This window comes from Apus apus, chromosome 5, assembly GCF_020740795.1.
Source record: "Apus apus isolate bApuApu2 chromosome 5, bApuApu2.pri.cur, whole genome shotgun sequence".
NCBI classification, from domain to species: Eukaryota; Metazoa; Chordata; class Aves; order Apodiformes; family Apodidae; genus Apus; species Apus apus.
Window position 1 is genome coordinate 28,270,369 of NC_067286.1, and position 19,713 is coordinate 28,290,081.

The 19,713-nt window shown below is 48.2% G+C and overlaps 3 protein-coding genes across 3 annotated transcripts in view; 1 reads left to right on the forward strand and 2 right to left on the reverse strand.

Moving 5' to 3' along the window:
• Positions 1-1,773: 1,773 nt before the first annotated feature.
• Positions 1,774-9,190, reverse strand: LOC127385840 (acyl-coenzyme A thioesterase 6-like). Its single transcript, XM_051622017.1, has 3 exons — positions 8,936-9,190; positions 3,073-3,186; positions 1,774-2,437 (listed from the first exon to the last, which is right to left on the reverse strand). Exons 1-3 carry the CDS (start codon positions 9,188-9,190, stop codon positions 1,856-1,858), a joined length of 951 nt encoding a protein of 316 aa, XP_051477977.1. The 3' UTR covers positions 1,774-1,855.
• A 1,447-nt stretch (positions 9,191-10,637) lies between these two features.
• Positions 10,638-14,245, reverse strand: RIOX1 (ribosomal oxygenase 1). Its single transcript, XM_051622019.1, has 2 exons — positions 14,224-14,245; positions 10,638-12,499 (listed from the first exon to the last, which is right to left on the reverse strand). Exons 1-2 carry the CDS (start codon positions 14,243-14,245, stop codon positions 10,680-10,682), a joined length of 1,842 nt encoding a protein of 613 aa, XP_051477979.1. The 3' UTR covers positions 10,638-10,679.
• Positions 12,801-19,713, forward strand: part of NUMB (NUMB endocytic adaptor protein) — a 102,307-nt gene continuing 95,394 nt past the window's right edge. Inside the window, exons 1-2 of the mRNA XM_051620337.1 lie at positions 12,801-12,864; positions 14,140-14,230. The gene's annotated coding sequence lies outside the window, so the exon portion shown is untranslated. The remainder of the gene's footprint in view (positions 12,865-14,139; positions 14,231-19,713) is intronic.

The following is a 19,713-nucleotide window of genomic DNA, read 5'->3' on the forward strand; positions in this document are numbered from 1 at the left end:
GTATCAATCTATTACATTTTTTCTTTTTCTAAAATCCAGTGCCTGAGTCTGCTACAGGAAACTTAGGATTCAAACTCCAGAGCAAACTAACACTGGACAGCCAGGCAGAAGGGAAGTGAAGTGGGAATAAACATGATGAAACTTTGAAATCTTAGCTAAATGGTATAGAGAATTGGGTGTGCACATATAGCTATATATGCACATATATAGCACATATAGCTTTAGCTATAAAAATATATAATCCCTTAGCTGTAAAACTGGGACCAAGTCTGGGACTAAGAGTTGATCCAGACATACATGGACTCCTCCCTGAAAAGCAGTTTAGAAAGCAAGGGGGTCCATTCTGAACCTCATGACTCAGCAGGAAGGTCTCCCCTACCTTTCTGAACCTACAGTCCCTGTGTTAATAATTCTAAATTTATTCTAACCCAATTATCCCTCCGTATGTTTCCTCCATGTAGTAAGTAACAGAATTAACTTTGCCATCAAACTCTGTTAAATCACACTTTTATCTGAACACACATCTACAACAGTCTCCATCTCCCGTCTCCTTCCCCAACCTTTATATCCCGAGCATGATGCTATATGGTATGAAGTATTCCTTCCGTCATTTGGGGTCAGCTGTCCTAGCTGCAGAATCACAGAATCATGGAATCATAAAATAGTTTTTCTTGGAAAAGATCTTTAAGATCATCAAGTCTAACCACTAACCTAACTCTACCAGTAGAGTCTGGTGTTAAACCATGTCCCTAAGCAACACACCTACAATGTCTTTTAAATACCCCCAGGTATGGTGACTCCATCACTTCCCTGGGCAGCCTGGCCCAGTGCCTGACAAGCCTTTTGGTGAAGATTCTTTTCCTATTATCCAATCTAAATCTCCCCTGTAACAACTTGAGGTCATTTCATCTTGTTTCATTGTTCATTACCTGGGAGAAGAGACCAACACCCACCTTGCTGCAACCTCCTTTCAGACAGTTGTGGAGAGTGATAAGCTATGCTCTCAGCCTCCTCTTCTCCAGCTAAACAACCCCAGCTCCCTCAGCTGCTCCTCATAAGACTTTTTCTCCAGACCAGTTCTAGATCTGTTCTCTAGAAGTTGTGTCCCATCCCAACTTCTTGCACACCCCCAGCCTGCTCACTCGTGGGGTGGGGTGAGAAGCAGAAAAGGCCTTGACACTGGGTAAGCGCTGCTCAGCAATAATTAAAACATCCCTGTGTTATGAACAATGTTTCCAGCACAAACCCAAAACACAGCCCCAGAGTAGCTACTATGAAGAAAATGAACTGCATCCTAGCCAAAACCAGCACAGCGTGACATCTTGGGGTGAGAAGTATCCATGAGCCAAAGCACTTCCTTCTGCAGGGAAGATGAAAAAAAGACACAGAGAGCAAACAACCCTTCCTGAGGGTTACCCAGGGAAACCCCAGCCTCTTGGGGTTTCCAGCAGCACGGAGATCAGAGACATTTCTGTTTCTGGTGAGACATTCATTAGCATTGGAGAGATGATACTTTCATATTTAAGCTGAGGATAACGTACGCATGTAGAGAGCACAGTTGTATGCAAAGTATTAGAAGAACAGAAAGCAACCGAGAAATGTAACTGGGCACTTTGTACATGGTCTGTTTTATCAAGGGCTAATGCAAATCTATTTGCCTTTCATTTTCTTGACACGAGCAACAAAGTTCAGGGAAGAACAGAAAAGGCAAATCCAGTTCTTTTCTGAGTCATGCATGTGCAAAGTCACAGAAGATACTGCAGCTGTACTGGTACAACTGTGAACAGGGTTTGACCTGGTAAGTATGAAAATGTCTGTCAGGTTAGGTCACTTGAAGCTGTGTCTTTCTTACACATTAGCTGTCATTTAAGTATTTGTTGAAAAAAGCCTGGATTTGTGGCCAAGCATGAACCTGAGCTTTAGAATGAGCCCTGAGCTCCCCACCCAGGACTGCCCACTTGTGAAAAATGGGATGCTTTCCTATGGGGTACAAAGGGAAAAAGGGAGGGTCAATGCAGTGCCCTGTTCCAGGGTAGGAGAGAATCTGAAAATTTTCCTTCCCTTGAGCCTGCAAAAGCTTGCAGGCTGCCATAGCATAGTACTGGGAATTAATGACATGATCATCTTGTCCAACAATGAATAGTAACTGTGCCTCAGCTTTCTCCAGTGGGATCAGGCTTTGGTTGCCAGGGGCTTGAAAGGGGTCGATAGAACCTTCAGAAGAATCAAGAATATGGGAATGTGAGAACTTGATGTGTCGCTCATCGAAGGGCAAGGGAGGGATGGTTTTGTCCTTGTAACAGAGAGGAACAGCTGTGATGGCCACAGGGCCATTGAGAGAAGCAACGGCGGTGATGTTCTTCAGGAAGGCGGCCATGGCGAGAGACAGATCAGCTCCTTTGGAGTAACCGAGCAGTCCAATGCCTGGTCCCTTTACCTGGTAGACAGGAGGAAAACCTCATCAGTACTGGGCTGAAGAACACAACAGCTAGTTCCTGGAGAGGGACGCTGTATAATGCTGAGAGTGCAAAAGGCTGTGAAGGAAGTGATGGCAGTGATCAGTTTTCCTTCTGGACGTGCTAATCACTTCTCCTCCCCACCCCTCTTCTCTCCCCCTTCACTGCTGCTTTTGATAATGCTCCCTGGTGCACTGATATCAACCAAGAGAGGGGCAACATGATTTCACCAAATTGAGGGCAGTTTGTAGGACACAGCTAAGAGTTCTTAGTCTTAGACACTTGCAGATGCTCTTTACTTTTCACTTTTGAGATGGGAGGAGGATAATGAACTTTGGTGGCAATTCATGAAGGCTCTCTCCTCCACAACCTCCCCATCTCATTATGCCTCAGCTGTCTCTTGTTAGATTGCTTTGTGATTCTCTCCATTGCCCTTCCAGTGCATATCTGTTTGACTCTTCCTCTTTCCTAGAACTCAGACACCCAAACTCCTGGCAAATGGAGCCAGGTGAGCATTTCAGCAGCTTCCTGCAGAGGTAACTCAGGCAAAGTGACAGGCACTTTGGAGAAGAAGCACTCCCAGGGGATCTCAGGGAGACATGGAAGGTGCTCCTACCTGTGGCTGCTGCAGCATATAGTTCACTGCCTCTTCAAAGTATTCCAGGTGGAGTTCAGTTGGCTGCCGGGGCAGATCCTCATATTGACTGAAATGACTCCTTCCAATGTTTCCCTGGTTTGGAATGGATCAAAGCAGGTACAGAAAATGAACTGCAGAAAATAAGTATTTTGAGGAAAGGACATGACCAATGCAAATTAACTGGCAAGATGCTGAGTGGCAGAAAGACAGATACCACGTATATAAGATGCCATGCTTGGCAAAGAGAGCTGGAGTAATCTGCAGCTACTCCTGTGAGCCTATCAGCTGCATCATCATTGTATTGGATGTCCTGGCTCTTGTCCCTGGGCAGCCAGTCATGGAAAGATGCCTCCTTTCCCCCACTCCTGCCAGGGCAGGACTGTCAGCTCCTCTTCCCTTCCTCCATGTGGAGGGAGCCTCATGTGGCTGTTGTGAAGCCAATGGTCCTTGTATGCTTAAAAAAGATGCTGTACCAGTCTCCCAAGGAGCTTATTAAGAAGCAGACAGAGCCCTGCTCTCTCACAGCTCTCCTGCCACTGTGCATAGCTCTTCTCAGGAAAAAAAAAAAAAGGTGGATGTGCTCCCTATAGCTATGTTTCTGTTTCTGCACTGCTTGGAAGCCTGTGAGAGAACCGTCAGCATGGTCTTATTTTGTAATACCAGGTAGTCAGAGGCATCAGGCAGACTTTCAGATATTCCTTGCCCATGAAGACTATTCTTTTCTTCTCTCTTTGAAAGTTTCATGTGCTTTCCTATCTAGGATTTATGTGTGTAGTCCATCCCCCTCACATAGCATTTTCATCTTGTGTGGTCCAAAGAAAATTATTCCACTCCCAACAAACACTCAGTCTCCACAGTCTGGGAGCACTTTGGGATGGACTGATTCCCCTGGACAGCCCAGAGATGTCACCCAGGGAATATGATCACCCACACAGCAGGGCATCACCATCATTGAGCCAGTGCTGTGCTGGAGGACATGGAAGCTCCCATTTGTTCATGGTCAGGGGGACTGCAGACAGGTCCACATGAGGTCATCTCTGCACATTGGAACAGACATGGGGCAGCAAGGCAGGGTCTGGCACAGAACCCCTGTCCCCTCCTCTCTTCTCCAGCTCCTTCAGGCCCCCCTGCTCCAGAGGCCCAGTGAGGGAGTGTGACTGGGGCTTGGGCCTCTCCCTGGGGGGAGGTGTTCTGCAGAAGCTCAGTTCTGCAGAGCCCACCTTGCTTATCAGGGGCATCCCAAGAGTGGCTGGCACTGTCCTGAACTGGTGTGAATGCATGGGACTGTGGCCTGGGAGCATCTCAGGGGAGAGACTTGCCCACGAGCCTGGTGCCAATCTCCTGGCATCTCCTGGGACTTTGCAGTCTTGCACCTCTCACCAGATGATGGCAGCTGGCAGGGCCATGGCTGTCCCAAGGCTTGTGTCACTCCTTCCCTTCTGCTCTGCCATCTGCTCTCTCACTCATGCCCAGAGCACCATACCCACTCGAGGGTGGACCCATGGGCTTTGGCTGGGCTGGTTGAGAGCATGGATTACAAAATACCCTGGGTAGGGAAGGGCCTGGGAGTTTCATTTTCTACTAATTCTCTTTTATCAGGTCTGATCTCTTATGTAAATTTTGCAATCCAAACACAAAGCAGCATGTGTACATCCCTTGAGAGAAGACTGCAGAGCAGCATATCGAATGACCACATCGTACTGGGACCAGAAGTGGAAGTTACCAGCCAGAGACATCCTTCCAGAGGAGAGGTGAATCCAAAGCACGGAAGACACAGCTTTTCCAGAATGATGTCTCACAGCAGCCTGAGAGCTCTTACCTAGAGACACCAGCACCATTGTTTTTTCTAACACCCCATATTGTACAGCTTCTGCAGTTCAGTAATCAGAGATGTTTCCATTTGTGATGAGACATTAAGTGTGCTGAAATCTCTGCACCAAAAGGTGCATGTGATGGAGGTTGCTTTAAAGTACAGGCTGAAGATGCTATACACAAGGAGAGAACATAGTTACATGGAAAGTACAGATTTTTTTTTAAAGTTCACAGGCCACCAGGGAGATAAATGGACATATTGGACATAATCTGTTCAATTAAGATAAATTCAAATGCTTTCCCTTTTCTCAATGCCTCATCAAAAAAGATCAGAGAAATTACAGAAAATCAAACTCAGCTCTACTCACATCTGTAGGTTTATCAAGCCATGTTATTTGGGTTATACTGGTGCAGGTGTGAACAATATTAATGCAATAAACTAAAAAGTCAACTCAGGTCCTTCAGACCTAGGTGTGCTTGTTGGTGGGGTAGAATAAAGCCTAGATCTCTTGCCAAGCATCATCCTAGTCCTCTGAATGAGCCTTATGCTGCCTTGTCCCCCATCTTAGATGGCCAGCTGGTTCAAAATAGACACTTTGCTCTGGGTGAAGGGTGAAAAGGGAAGCAGAACATGTCTCGTACTTGCTTGGAGGTTGCAAACTTTTTTCTGGTTTGATTAACAAAATGCTTGCCTTTACAGAAATGATATGCCTGCCAAGAGATGAAGAGGAAGTTATTGTGAAGAAGAAAGGTCTCCCCAGGACTTCAAAGGCTATGTTCAAGACTCAGTCAGTCAAATAATGCTGAACTGAACACCACACAAGGCAAGCACAGCTTCTTGGCTGGACAGTAGATTAAGATAACTGGTGGGGACATTCAGGTATGCTGAGATTGCACAGAGTACATAGGGGTGACGGCAGACACCAGGGTTTCTGCTGCACTAGCTCCAGGCATGCCTCACTTCCCATGTCCCAGGTGCCTCCTGACACCCTGCACCCTGACCAACACTGGCAGCGTAGGCAGGATGCTGCCTACATTATTAAAGTAAGGAATTATTCTCTCAAATCAGACTGCCATTGCTGGAGCCAAGGTGTGGCACAACTCCTACCCACATTCAAAAGGCATTTGCACAATTAGCTCTTGCTGCCAGACAACCCAGACACCAAATGTCCCTGGCAGTCCTCTGGAGCCGTGGCATTGCTTACGGCCCTGTGTTTGCTATAAGTGATTGGGTGAGCTGTCATATGGGCACATAGTTGCTTGTCTTTCCTACTACCTCTACAAAGTTTTATTTTATGTTGTCAGATTCCTTTACTGTTTGTACTACACTAACCCAGAGAAAGTGGTCATCAGTGCACTCACAGCATAGCAAATACAGATGGGCCATTACCAAGTTGGGACTCACCAGAACTAACCTCAGGTTCTAATAGTTACTCATCTATCCAGACCATTATCTAAACTTCTCCTGGCCTCAAAGGGAAAGAGAGGGACCCACAGTCTCTCAGTCACCTCCATACACATCCTTGTCATTATGGTCCTGCATGACTTCACTCCAGCACTTCAGGCACAAGTGCTTTTGGAGGAACAGGCAACTCTTGGATATATGCCAGGGATACAGCCCCTATTAAGCCTTGCCTTACAGCATACAGAACATTCCCCTCCCTTAGCCATGGTGCAGCCTCTGGAGGAGAAGCAACTTCCACAGGTCCATCAGACTGGAGCTGACAGAGGGCTTGTGCCAGGTGCAGCTAGGGCAACAGTCCCTCACATCTGCCCCATTGCCTGATGGAGCAGATAGGCTCTGGCTACTTGGTGTGTCTTAGTGCTCCACAGTGGGGAGTCCCATACCCTCCCACACACAGGCAGGGAGATTGCAGCTGAGGGGCACTTTCTGTGCTGGGAGACATCAAGGCTAACTGAAGCCCTTGCTGCAGCCCTGTTAGTGCCTGTGGCAGGGTGGGCTCAGCACAGCCAGTTCCCTGGCACCGTGAGAGCATCTCCAAAGGCAGCAGCTCTGCTCAGGCCCTGGTGTCCCACAGCTGCACAGGCTGTATCTGCCCACCCTGTCAGGCCAGCTGCAATGGGTACCAGTTCCAAATGGCAAGTGCAAACACAGAGCAGGCTCTTAGGAACAATGTGCCATGTGTGGGAAGCATAGGGAAGATCACAATGCTAGTTGTTTGGACATGTTTTCCTCTCCAGTGCCAGATCCCCAGTTATAAGGTGTGGCATCAAAAGGTTTAACGAGGGCTCACACAAGCATACTCATTACCAGTAGGCTCAAGGCTATTGCAGCTTGTGCATCTGCAGCAGTGGAGCAGCATGGGCTGGACACCAAAATTCAGAAGTTTGATGGGAGAAGCCTCTTCGTGGAGGCTGCTGATCTGGGTGTGGGTATGGGAAATTCCAACTGCCATGAAACATTATGAAATCAAGCAATTGCCCGTCTTCTCTTAAACAGCACCATTGCACTGTAAAACTATCAGTACTTAAGAAGGGTACCTTTGGTTCCTATATTATAAAACACATAGCATGTACATGCTCCAAATGAACACTCTGATTTAAGATACCTCAGAAATCAAGGGAACTGGGTGAACTTCTGACCCATCTCTTCAAACATGATTGCACACATACTAGAAAGCTAGGGGCCACGAAGCAGTGTCTGTGTTGTTAACTTTATGCAAATGACTTTATTTTCTAAATTTTTCAAAAGATGCCATGTGCATTTGGCTGAGCTGCACAGAGTTTTCCTTGCTAGCTATTGTCTGTAAAATTAAAGTTATTATAGTTTTCTACCTTGCTTTGGGTCGCAAATTGAACAGCATGGATACTTAAGAAATATGTAGATTTTCACAGCTGGAGGACATTAGAGAAGGATGAAGTATTGCTATTTCAAGTGTATTTGTAGCATTGTTATGTGTTCTGTATTCCATTATTATTGTTATTAATTCAAACACGCATGGAAGATGCACCCCTATTTTTACATAGGGAACAAAGCATGAAACAGATAAATTGATTCCTTATTCCCAAACTGTGATCAGTTTGTCACAAGGTCTGAAATCCTCCAGCACGTTTAGGCATCTCACCATTTTCCTCAGTGGAAGTCAGTGTAGTGATCGTTAAGAGAAGACCACTGTACATCAGTCAGTTAGTGACCCACAGCAGAGCTAACCTGAGCACGCCCAGGCCTGTGCTGTGTGGTGCTGCACGTACAGCGAGACCTTCAGGTGGGTGCTGTGCTACGCAGAAACCCTGTGAAGAAGGAAGAACTCAGCCAGCTCTTTCCTTACAGGGGAGCAGGCAGGCAGCTCCCACCCAGTAACTGCAATTACACCACCTGCATGGCCTTGCCTTTATAGAACAGTGCAGCAAGACATTCTCATGCCAACTCTGTTCCTGTTTGACTAGACCTGAAAAACAGAGCTGTTTCCTTAATAAAAATCTTACTAAAATCTTGAAAGACCACGAAGTGTGAATGTCTGCTATGGACCATGTCTGCACTGCTCGGGTTTCCCAGCATCTAAAGAGACGTAAGATCATCTATGCTTCTCTTCTCTTAAGAGTGTTAGCTCTAATCAATAGCATTTTTAATGATATCTTACAGAATGAGAGTGCCTTTGTTGCTGGGATCATAATGGACCAGCACCTCCTAGTGCAAAACATCTGGCATAGTCGGCAGGTCTCTGTGAGAAACACCTTTCTGGAGACAGAATAAAGTATAAAAGAGAAACTGGCTGTCTGGCCCCACACAAATCCTTAAGGGATATTTGCAAGGAGTTCATGTCAGGTGGTTTTCCCAGTGGATATAGAAACCGAGGAGGAATTACTAGAATGCCCTACCCCAGCTGAAGTATTATGCTTCCTTAGAAAAGAAGGGCCAGGAAAAGGAAATGCTAAAGAGAATTAGTGCCATCTTTGGTTATTATTAACATACTTGAAATGGACAAGGGGGTGCTTACAGCCAGTGCAAAAAGACCTGCATGAGCTATTGGTGCAACTCTGCACCACAGCCCCCAAAGCAGTGAGCTACAGTGCAGGTGCCTGCCATGCAGCTGCCCATGGTGCAGGTGTCCAAGGTGTAGCCACCTGTGCTGCAAATGCTCAGGGCACAGGCAGCCACGGTGTGGGTCCCTGTGGTGCAAGGGAGGTACGTGGAGCAGCCCAGGAAGGACACCACTGAGGCATGACGAATTCGCCAGAGGGATGATAGGTGAGACCAGGACCACTGATCCTCTGGCAAGGACAGGTAGACAGAGGGATCAGAGGACAAGTGTGGTGACAGCATTTTGGTCCAGCCACTATTGACTGACAAAATAAACTCACCGTTTACAAATACGTAAAGGGTGAGTGTCAAGAAGATGGAGCTAAGCTTTTTTCAGTGATGACCAGTGATAGGACAAGGAGTAATGGATACAAATTGGAGCATAGGAGGTTTAAGGTGAATATCAGAAAAAATTTTTTTACTGTGAGTGACAGAGCACTGGAACAGGCTGCCCAGAGAGGTTGTGGAGTCTTCTTCACTGGAGACATTTAAGACCCGTCTGGATGCGTTCCTGTGTGATGTACTCTAGGTGACCCTGCTCTGGCAGGGGGGGTTGGACTAGATGATCTTTCGAGGTCCCTTCCAACCCCTTTGATTCTATGAAAATAAAGGGACCCCAGGGGCATCTCAGCACACTCCTGTGGTGTGCAATTTTACACAGCCTGATTTTCAAGATTTAGGAAAAAAATATGGGGAAAAAGACAGGAAAGGCTATTGCAAGTATGGGATTTTGGAGATGGTGTACACTTAAAATCTAAACAATTGGAGTGCTTGGGTGCCATCTTGCAAAACCCTGACAAGCCAGCAGCTGAGAGGAACATGGAGTAATGCAGTCTGCTCCTTGTGGGTATGGCTTCAGGAGGCTTTAAACAGAATATCCCTCACCTGCTGACTGGGACCATAGAACAGTATTGTGGAAAAGTACATCTCAAGCTCGTCAGCATATACAGGAACTGGCCAGACAGCCAGGGGTGTATTCATGCAACTTTTCAGGTCCTGGGAGGGAACTTTTTGCACCCAGCATGAAAAACCTCCATATTTGAGAGTGACCTATTTGCCTTGAAAGGGCCAGTAATTTCCTTGCTAGGGGCTGCTGTGGGAAAACCAGTGGGGGAGGTTATTCTATCACCCAGCTCATGAGAAGATCTTGCTGCACTATTCAGTAAGGCCAGGCCCACGCAGGTACTGTCATCGATGGCACCAAGTGGGAGCTGCCTGTGGGCTCTCCTTTTAGGAAGAGCTGGCTGAATTCTTCCTGTGGCCAAGAGACCCATGTGCCAGAGCGCAGGTCTGAAGGCCACACTGTACGTGCAGAGCAGCACAAGCACACCCAGTGGTGACCATCACCCAGTTTGTGTGTGAGCAATGAAAGTACTTCCTGCACCAGGGCAGACTTCTTTAGTACAGTGTAAATATGCAGATGATTTATAGGCTGCAAGAAAGTTCACTAGCTTCCTGAAGCTACTTAAGGTGTAGTAAGATGGCTGGTGAAGGGGAAAAAAAAAATAATTAAGCACTTCCCTCTCTAGTCACTCAGCTACACAGAACCGCTTGCAGAGCAGACACCCATTTTAATCAGAACATTTGATCTCTCTACCCACACCAAAGCCTTCTGCTCCCAGATGGGATACTGTGATCCACACTGCTGATTCACACCTAGCAGGTATAAGGCAAAGGTAAGGCAGAACACTTTCTAAACAAATTTATGTTTATTTTGTTAAAAAAATAAGAGTTACACTTGCACCAGAGGCTTCTTTGTAGTCAGAATGCCCTTCTCAAACAGGACCGTGGCTAGAGAAATCTTGTCCTCCAAGTTTTCACATGGAAGGGAATCCACACTGATGTGGTTTGGATAGGAAGACAGGAGAAATTCGATACTGTCTGTATGCTCGGGATCTATCTCAAGGCACTTGGGTTCCTCCTTGTGATACACTCTTGAGTTTTCTGTCGTGTAATACAGCATCACACCAGCTTCTTCGTTACACAATCTAATGATGCCATGGCGGAGCAGACGTACTTCTGTGTCTTTTGTTATCAATATATCAACATCCCGGGGACCTCCACCTTGCCAGCGGGCTGGGAAGCCGTACACACTCTGTGCCTTTTCACTCTGTGTAAGCACTGGAGGAAGGCAGTCGTGAAGAAATGACTTGGCTCTCTGATCAACTGCAGCATCGATGGGCGCGTAGTCAACGAGCTTCTTTATCAGGCTCTGCACCTTCTCCATAAAGGCCGTTCGGCGAGCGTCAGATGCATCCGAATTGGCGACCCCCATGTACCCCAGGTAGTCCATGGGAAGCCCCTGCCGGAACTCTACATCCTCCTCCAGGGCCATCTGCAGGGCAGCTGGAAGGAGCTTCTCCAGGAGGTCCCCCCAGGTGTTCCTCTGGTAAGAGGACACTGTGATGTGGAGCGAGTGTGCATCAGGAAGACAGTCACCCTGGTGGATAAAGCCGCGGGGGAAGTACAGCAGGTCCCCGGCCTCCAGCACCGTCTCCAGTACGGGCTCACCGAGCTCAGCCTGCGAGAAGTTTGGGCTGGAAAACTGGGGCAGCACTTCTGCATCCGTCCGAGGGCTGTAGACACGCCAGTGCTTTTTCCCCTCCAGCTGCAGTACAAAGGCCTCGATGTCATCGTAGTGGGGGGCAAAGCCCTGTGTCCCTGGTGGCGTGAGGTAGGTGTTGGCCCCTGCCATGCTGCCGAAGTGCTCCTGCAGGATGGAAAGAAAGTGCCAGACGGTGGGGGAGAAGGCCTGGGGGCTGAGGAGCCGCAGGGAGCACCCGTTCTGGTAAAAGTCCCAGACGACGGCGGGCAGGGCCCGGCCGGATGGGTTGTGCGTCTCCCGCACCCCCTCGGCGTAGCTGGTGACATCCAGGTGGGTCCCGAAGCGCACCCCGCCGCTTCGCAGGGCGGCGTCGAAGTCGGCGGTGGAGAAGAGGCCCGCGTAGTACCCGGGGTCGCCCCGCCGCACCAGCAGCGGGGCCCGCTCCCAGTGCCGCCCCAGGAACTCCCCGGGCGCCACCGGCGCCACCAGCCACCGGAACAGCTCCGCCGCCCGCTGCCGGCTGTCCTCCAGCCGCCCCAGCCGCGCCAGCAGCCCCGCCACGCCGCCGCCTTCTGCCGCCCGCGGGCCGCCGGGGCCGGCCGCGGGGCTGCGCTGCCGCTTCGCTTCGGGGCTGCCGGCCGGCGCCGGGGCCCGCTCCACGCGGCCGGGCGGGCCGGGCGGCGGCGGAGGCTGCGGCGGAGCCTCGGGCTCCGGGCCCCGGCCTCCCGCCTCGCCGAGGCTCGGCTGCGTCTTCGCCCGCTCCAGGCGGCCGGGGAAGGCAGCGGCGGCGCCGGGCGGCGGGGCCTCCGGCTCCGGGCCGCCGCTTCCCGGGCCGCGCCGCCTCGGCCGCGCCTTGGCCCGCTTTCCTCCCGCGGGCAGCGGCGTCCCGCGGCGCCGCCGCTCCAGGCGCCCGAGCCCCGCCGCCCGGCGGTACACCGAGAGGGCCGAGAGACGGCCCAGCCGCCGCTGCTGCTGCTGCTGCTGCTGCTGCTGCCGCTCCGCGCCGCCCGCCGCCATGGCCGCCGCCCCGCCCCGCCCCGCCCCGCTTCCGGCGGGGCCGCTGCAGCCGGAGCGTCCCGGGCGCGGGGCCCCCGGCGGGATGGAGCCCGCGGGGGAGACCCGCGCGTCTGATGTTGTATCATCGTGTCCGGTTAAAATAGGTCAGGCTTATCCCCCCCGCCCCCGCCAAAGGAAAGGCGAGGTGACTCCACCAGGAGCTCGTGTAGGTGCAGCCGCTGCCTGGCTGGAAGCTTCACGCTGTTACCTGTGCTCCAAGCACCTGCAGGAGCGATTGTTTTCCCTGCAGGTGTGCCACAGGGAGATGCTTTTGGACAGCGTGCAATTACTTTGCATCCTAACGAGGGGAGATGAGGTAAGACCTACTTCATAGACTCAGCTCCTGGCAAATGTGAAATGCTGTAGGGGTTTGTGCTGTGAGACTCTGTTGAGGCTTTTCTGATCAAGAACAAGCTTCGATACAAGAAATTTACTATGCAGTACCTTTGATGGGCACCGATAATGAGTGGATTTTGCATGAGAATTTCATCTCCAGGGGCTGCTGTGAGTAAAGCATTTAACTGGAGCAATTACCCAAGTGAGCCCAGGCACCCTCTGGTTCAGAAGGGGGTTATTAGCCTCTCACAGGTATGCATACGAGCTTCACACAATGTGCTAAACAAGCAGCTGACATTTACCAAGCATCTGCAGGTCAGTTGTGTGGGCTGCTTAGCACACTGGGCCTGGGACACACAGCTGAGAAGCAAATGTTCACCTCTTTACCTTCGCCAGGGTTTCGACCCTCATCTACATTTCAAATTTGCCAGAATTCAGGAACAGAAATCGTTAGTTAGGCCTAATGAGGATGAGTTCAGCTGCCAAGTCTTGGTTCTAAAACAGGTGCAGACATCTTAAAGGTTTACATTTTTTAAAGTTGTCTTAAAACCAACACGAATCAGCCTCACATCCCATCAGTGTGCAGCACATGGCCAAGACCCATTTTGTACATAGGCAATAACAGCTCTTTTAGTTTTGGAGGTGCTTTGCTCACAGAGTTCTGCCAGCACAGCCTTTGCAGCCGAAGCTGTGGGAGAAGCCAGAGCACAAAGTTGTCCTGTGCGTAACTACCACGGTGTTAGCCGAAGAGCGGGTTTTAGGCGTGCGCAGGCAGCGCTTTTGCCTCCGGTTTAACCTTCTTGAACGTTTCCGGCTTTGCCAGCAGGTGGCAGAGGCCGATCAGCGGTGGGAAACACGCGTGGAAGGGGACACCGGCTCTTCCTGGCCGGGGGACTGGCATGGATGGGGTTTAAAACCAGAGGGAAGAGGCAGCAGCCCGTGCGTGCATGTGTTGACTGGAAGAGAAGGGAAGGGTGAACTGTTTCAATCCATTCTTTGTTTTCCCGAGGTTAAGCCCTGCTTACCAGAATAATCTTATCAGCTGAAACCGTTTCAACAGAACTGGGCCCTTAGCAAAACCGAGATGCAGATGCTTTGAAATATGGTAGAAGTTAGGCTATCGTATGCTTTAATTATATGTAAGCATGGCTAGATAGGCTTGGGGGGAAAGACCTTTGAAAAATCTGGGCATCTGGGTTGTTATTTGTGTTACTGTTTAATTTACTCAGATGCAACTGATATTGATTTTTCTCAGAAGCTGATCACTGTGCACAGAGCCTGACCCGAGTTACACCAGAGTATCTGTAGTGACTGCAGCAAAGCTATTCTGGATGTTTACCGGTGTGGTAAGTCACTCTCATCTTCATACAGATGACAGTTTCTACCGTCTAGAGAGAGATGATTGACATTGGATTTTTTTTTTTTTTTTTAATGTATAACAATGTCTTAGAATGAAGGGCATGGTGTAAAAGAATGGTGGTGAAATCTCTATGACAACAAGATGTTTCTTTTGACAATTTAGCCTAACAGTAAATGCTTTCAAGTTTAAAGATGTTGCTATTTTTCTATGCGACACAAGACATGATTTTAACCTAAGGCAAAAAGAGACAGCTTCAGTATCACTTACAGAGTACTCAGATGGTTGTCTAGGAATAGCCACGAGGTCTACCTGCTGTTTTCATTCATTGTCCAATATTTCAAGGGAATTTATTGTAAAGAAAGAAAAGCATCAAGTACAGCTCTTTAAATAAATGAAAGTAGCACAGATCTCTGAATGATTAGGTGATCCCCAGCTGCTGCTTACATAGAGTGGCAACTGGAGGCTCAATTAAATTTCTTAATTAGAATTCAGCACAAAGTTACTCAGATTTTATGATCATAGAATCTGCATTGCCAAGAGCCAAAACACATTTTATTTAAGAGGACATAAAAATGTGTTGAGTACAACTTATTAAAGAGCCACGAGTGACTTCAGAAGAAATAAGTAAGTGGCACCTCAAGGAGATGTAGGGTTCATTTGATATTCTAACCTTATGCCATTCCCTGTTTAAATAAAAGAAATCTTGAGTTTAAAGAGCTCAGAATCATAGAATAATGGAATTGTCAAGAGTTGGAAGGGACCTCTAGAAATCATCTTGTCCAACTGCCCTACTGAAACAGGATCCTCTAGAGCATATTACTCAGGACTGCATCCAGGCAGGTCTTGAATATTCATCTCCAGAGGAGGGGACTCCACACCCTCCCTGGGCAGCCTGTTCCGGTGCTCCAACACCCTCACCATAAAGAAGTTTTTCCTCATATTTAAATGGAACTCCCTATGTTCCAGCTTGTGCCCATTGCCCCTCATCCAGTCACAGGGAACTACTGAAAAGAGTCTGGCTCTGTCCTCCTTGCACCCACCCTTTAGATACTTACAGGCATTAATAAGGTCTCCCCTCAGCCTTCTTTTCTCCAGGCTAAAGAGTCCCAGCTCTCTGAGCCTTTCCTCGTAAGAGAGATGCTCCAACCCCCCAGTCATCTTTGTTGCCCTCTGCTGGGCTCTCTCTGTTAGTTCCCTGTATCTTCTGAACTGGGGAGCCCAGAACTGGATGTAGTATTCCAGATGAAGAGCAGTTCAGTTAAGGCCTGATCCTTCAAAGCTCTAAGCAATCTTCAATAATGAGTGGGAAGGGGAAAATCCTTTGCAATTCTGTGCATATTGGATAGTCAGTTTTTCACCATCATGCAAACTGCACAGTACTTTCTCTATGTTCCAGCAAACCATTAATGTAAATGAGTCACTTTTAGAAAGTTAAACTCAGTTTAATCCTTCTTCTCATTATTACTTTGCTGGCAACCTTGCTTTAGCACTGTCAGTTTTGTTCTAATGCCAAAAGCAATACCCAGTAAGGAAAAAGAACATTTCAAGCCTTCACTAACAGGTTTCCTTAGCTAGAGCCCTGACAATCTTTCTTGTACAGCCTAGTGACATCCACTATGTCATCGGTGGAAGGACACTGGGCTGGATTGTGAAGCCTGCTCCTCATTGTGAAAGCTGTAAAAGTTCACTGCCAGATAACAAGACTAAAAGCTAATTCAGGAACTGTTTCTCAAGAGCTGTCCTCTGGTCCCCCTCATCAGAGTGAATGCACTCACTCACTGAAGCATCTCTTGGCAGAGATTTTGGCCTCATTCCAGCTGTTTCTCTCTTCTCTAGGATTTTCTTATTCAGTGACTGGTTGTGGTCTTTAATCCTGGTTATCTTGTACACAGAGCCCCACTGAAAAAAGAAGCCTGCCCTGCCATGGAACAGTCCAATTAAAACAAATTTAGAAAAAAATAATTACAAGGGCCAGTCCTGCCTATGAATTTATTAACATTTTTTTTGAGGGGGATTTGGAAGCACAGGCATTTCCTCTTGTTCCATGTGATATCAAAATACATAGTTTTAAGTTAAAGCTGAATTTACATAATGTGGTTGAGTAGGACCTTCAGCTGAACTTATCCCCTTGACAGGACATATATAGTTGGTAAGCATTTTGAAATAATTTTATGAGGGTTTTTGTGCTCTTAATAGATGCCATCTAGCATTTGATAGCATTGAGCAGATACCATCTGCAGTGACTCTAGGCAGTGACTAAACACAGATCTGCAGACTCCAAGACTCCAGTTTCATTGCTTTTCAGCAGAAGTAAATGGCCATGAGGGGAAAATCCCCATCCTAAAATGAAAGCAAAGAGAACTTGAATTAAATATTTGTCCCATAGGATTAATCCCATCTAGACAATCGAGACAGAAGGTATAGTCAAGCTGTTCCTCTATGCATCCCATATCTTGTCCTAGAGAACATTCTTTCAATATGCATAGACCATGGCTATTGACAAGCTGTTTGGGTGATGCTTTTCCATGGAAGAAAAATTTTAAGGCATTCTTGCTATTTACATTCTTTCTGTATTAATGATTGCAACTGCATAGCTTTACTTATTGAAAATATTTATGCCCACTATTTCAAAATGAACATATAGCATTCAACATTTGCTTCCCGTTTTCAGAAGCCTTGCAAAAGACTTTACCTCTTACTTCCTGTGAAAGCTGCCTATACTGAGATTTTTCTGAAGCAGTCTGAAATTGCTCACTCACCTCTGACGCAGCACTAGGAAGATGGAAATATTGTGCAAACAGGATGTCTTGGGTTAAAAACCAAATTGTTCAGGTCTGCTCAGAGCATGAGAGGAGCAAGCCCACATAGTACTTGTGTACTTTGCTTCCTGTGGTAGATTTGTATGGCTACCAGACAATATGGCACCTTCTGCAAGTAGTTTTGAACATTTTGAGTGCTCATCCACACACACAAGCTCCCACTCCCTGTCAAAAAGATGGAATTTCTCTCATGTGAGCACAGTTATAGCAGCATAAAAATGCTTATGTTATAGTATTTATATGGGTATGGCTTGTTCCTAGAAAGGATAATATTACGGTGTGATTAGAGATGGGAGATTTAATCACTGACATTGTTTTGGATAGCCAATAGGGGAGAATGAAGTTAAGCCTCTGGGTATCTGCAGGGAGGATGTGAAGTTTGCATTATCATGAGTCCATGTGTAATAAACTCTCAGGTCCTTAGGGGATCTATCCTGCTGTCCCACTGAGACCAGGAAGAATCTCCTGCATTGCTGGCAGGAGTAAATGGGCATGACAGGAACAGCCAAGTCCACTAATCCTGCGTGTTATCCACAGAGCTGTGTTCTCCCTCTTAATGAAAAGCTGGAAAGGGGGAAATTGGGTTGGATTTCTTGGGAACGCTATGAAATCTCTCTCAATTCCTCATTATCCATAAGGATTAATGCACCTTGAAGCCTTGCTTTCAGTATCAGGCCCTGGAGAACTAATTTCCCCCCTCATGTGGAAACTTTCTGTGGCAAGAGCGACTACACAGGACGTGACTTGAGCCCTCAGTGCAGCACTGCAGATGTGCAGTTTGCTATGTTAGACGCTCAGCTTGTCCAGCTAGGTGACCTCTAGGGTCATCTTCCTTTCCTTTCCCACCACAGCCCCCTTTCCCTTCGGTCACCAATGACTACATGTGGGAGGTCAAGTTAGGGAGAGACACAAACAGTGGAGCAGAGAAGTGGTAATGACAACAAATCAATTTAACTAATAAATATTTGTAAAAGCTATATATAGCTGAAGCATACATTAGAACTTTATTTACAATAGAATGTTCTAGCCTTGTCCTTGCTAGCTCTCAAATACTTTTCATTTGGAAGCAGAGCATCTTTATAATATGGGAATTGTTCCTTAGAAATTGAGGTTTAGGGCACCATTTTTTATAATTATTTTTTTTTTGGTCAGAAATCCAGAGACTGTGAATAAAATTAATACTTAAAACAAAGCTACTGGGAATGCAATATGCAGAGCTGTACCTGGTCAGGAATGTCTCTCATTTTCATAAAATCAGAAAACTAAGGACTGGTGGAAATGTCGTGTCTGTCTAGTAATTTTGGAACTTGTTTGGCTCAACATATAGCTGTGTTGTGCTGCTGGCTAACAGTCACAGTCTGAAAGTAACTGAGAAGCAACTGTGAGAGAGAGGGCAGCTCTTTGCCAATCAGAGGGATATGCAGAAAGAAGTAAGGGGGGGGTGTGTGTGGAAAAAAAGGTATCACCTTAGTTTGTGAACAAGGATGATTTGGGGGTTAGTGCATCAGTCTGAAACTCAGAGTCAGTGTCATGCACATGCTTCTGCCTGAGCACCTCCTATATGAACTTGATAAATGAATTTTGCACACAATGTCCTGAAATTCCCACTGAGTTCAGTTGCTTTATTTTCTGGATGTTTGCCAGTTAACATTTAGGCCTGTGTTCTTCATGGCTCTGTTTCCTTGCTTGATTCAGAAACAAAGAGGAACAAGGGGGATGGTGCATGCAGGGAGAAGATAATGATGCAGAGAAACCTCATGTAATCTTTGCATTTCAGTTTCCTGAGGGTTTTGTTTGTTGTTATTTTTTTTTAAGCTGAATGCTCCGGGAACTGTTCTGGCTTGCATTTTGGATGAAGTAGCTGCTTGAAAGCCTGGTGAGAGGGGGCAGCTGTTGGAAATAGGCGTTCTGGATAACGCGTTTAGCCCAGTACTTGCAGACACACGGGTGCTGCATGCAGAGGATTCCCCTGGGTTATCTTGGTTAACTTCCTTCTGAAGCGCAGCATCCCTGCTGAATTCAGCACCTGGTACTGCTTGTGCTTTGGAAACGGAGGCAGGCTTGTGCTCCTTGGGCTGAAGGAAGGAAACCTGAGATTCCGGATCTCATGAAGTCCCAACCGTGGAGGTTAATGCATGGCAGAGAAGAGCCTGCTTGCGTTTTCCCTGCAAACCCGGCCTCCAGCTGATGGAGGACATGACATGCTCGGTTTCTGGAGAAGTGGCATTAGCAGCACGTTTCACTGCAGCCCGTGGGGAAGGCGACATTTACCACCCGCAGCTTATTGGGATGGAACCGAGGTGGCACTGGCCGTGGCTGGGCCTGGGGGGCTCCTCGGCCCCCTCCTCCTGCCGCCAACACTGCCAGACCAGATCGGGGTCCCTCCTGCCAGAAGCTGCCGGGGGGTCTCCCCGCCTGGGGAAAGGTCTCCGCAGCTGCAGCGCCCGCGACCCGTTGCGGGCCGGGCCTGCCCCCGAGCTCTCCCGCACGGCAGGCGGGGCTCGCTTGCGTGCTCGAGTAGCCCGGCCCTCCAGCTTCCCGCACTCCGCCGCCCCGGACGTCGGCAACCGCAGCGCAGGGTGGCTCTGCCCCGCGGCCCCGCCTGCCCAGAAGCCGCCTCGCTACCGCTCCGGCAGGAGCGGCCGCGGGG

Excerpts from the sequence above, each read along its gene's own strand:
- LOC127385840 (XM_051622017.1), bottom strand. The coding sequence starts at position 9,190 with ATGCTGTCACCACACTTGTCCTCTGATCCCTCTGTCTACCTGTCCTTG. Across the intron at positions 3,187-8,935 it reads GCATGGCAGGCACCTGCACT|GGAAACATTGGAAGGAGTCA; the intron begins GTAGCTCACTGC and ends ATTCCAAACCAG. Across the intron at positions 2,438-3,072 it reads ATATGCTGCAGCAGCCACAG|GTAAAGGGACCAGGCATTGG; the intron begins GTAGGAGCACCT and ends CCTGTCTACCAG.
- RIOX1 (XM_051622019.1), bottom strand. The coding sequence starts at position 14,245 with ATGAGAGTGACTTACCACACCG. Across the intron at positions 12,500-14,223 it reads GAGAGTGACTTACCACACCG|GCGGCGCGGAGCGGCAGCAG; the intron begins GTAAACATCCAG and ends CCATGGCGGCGG.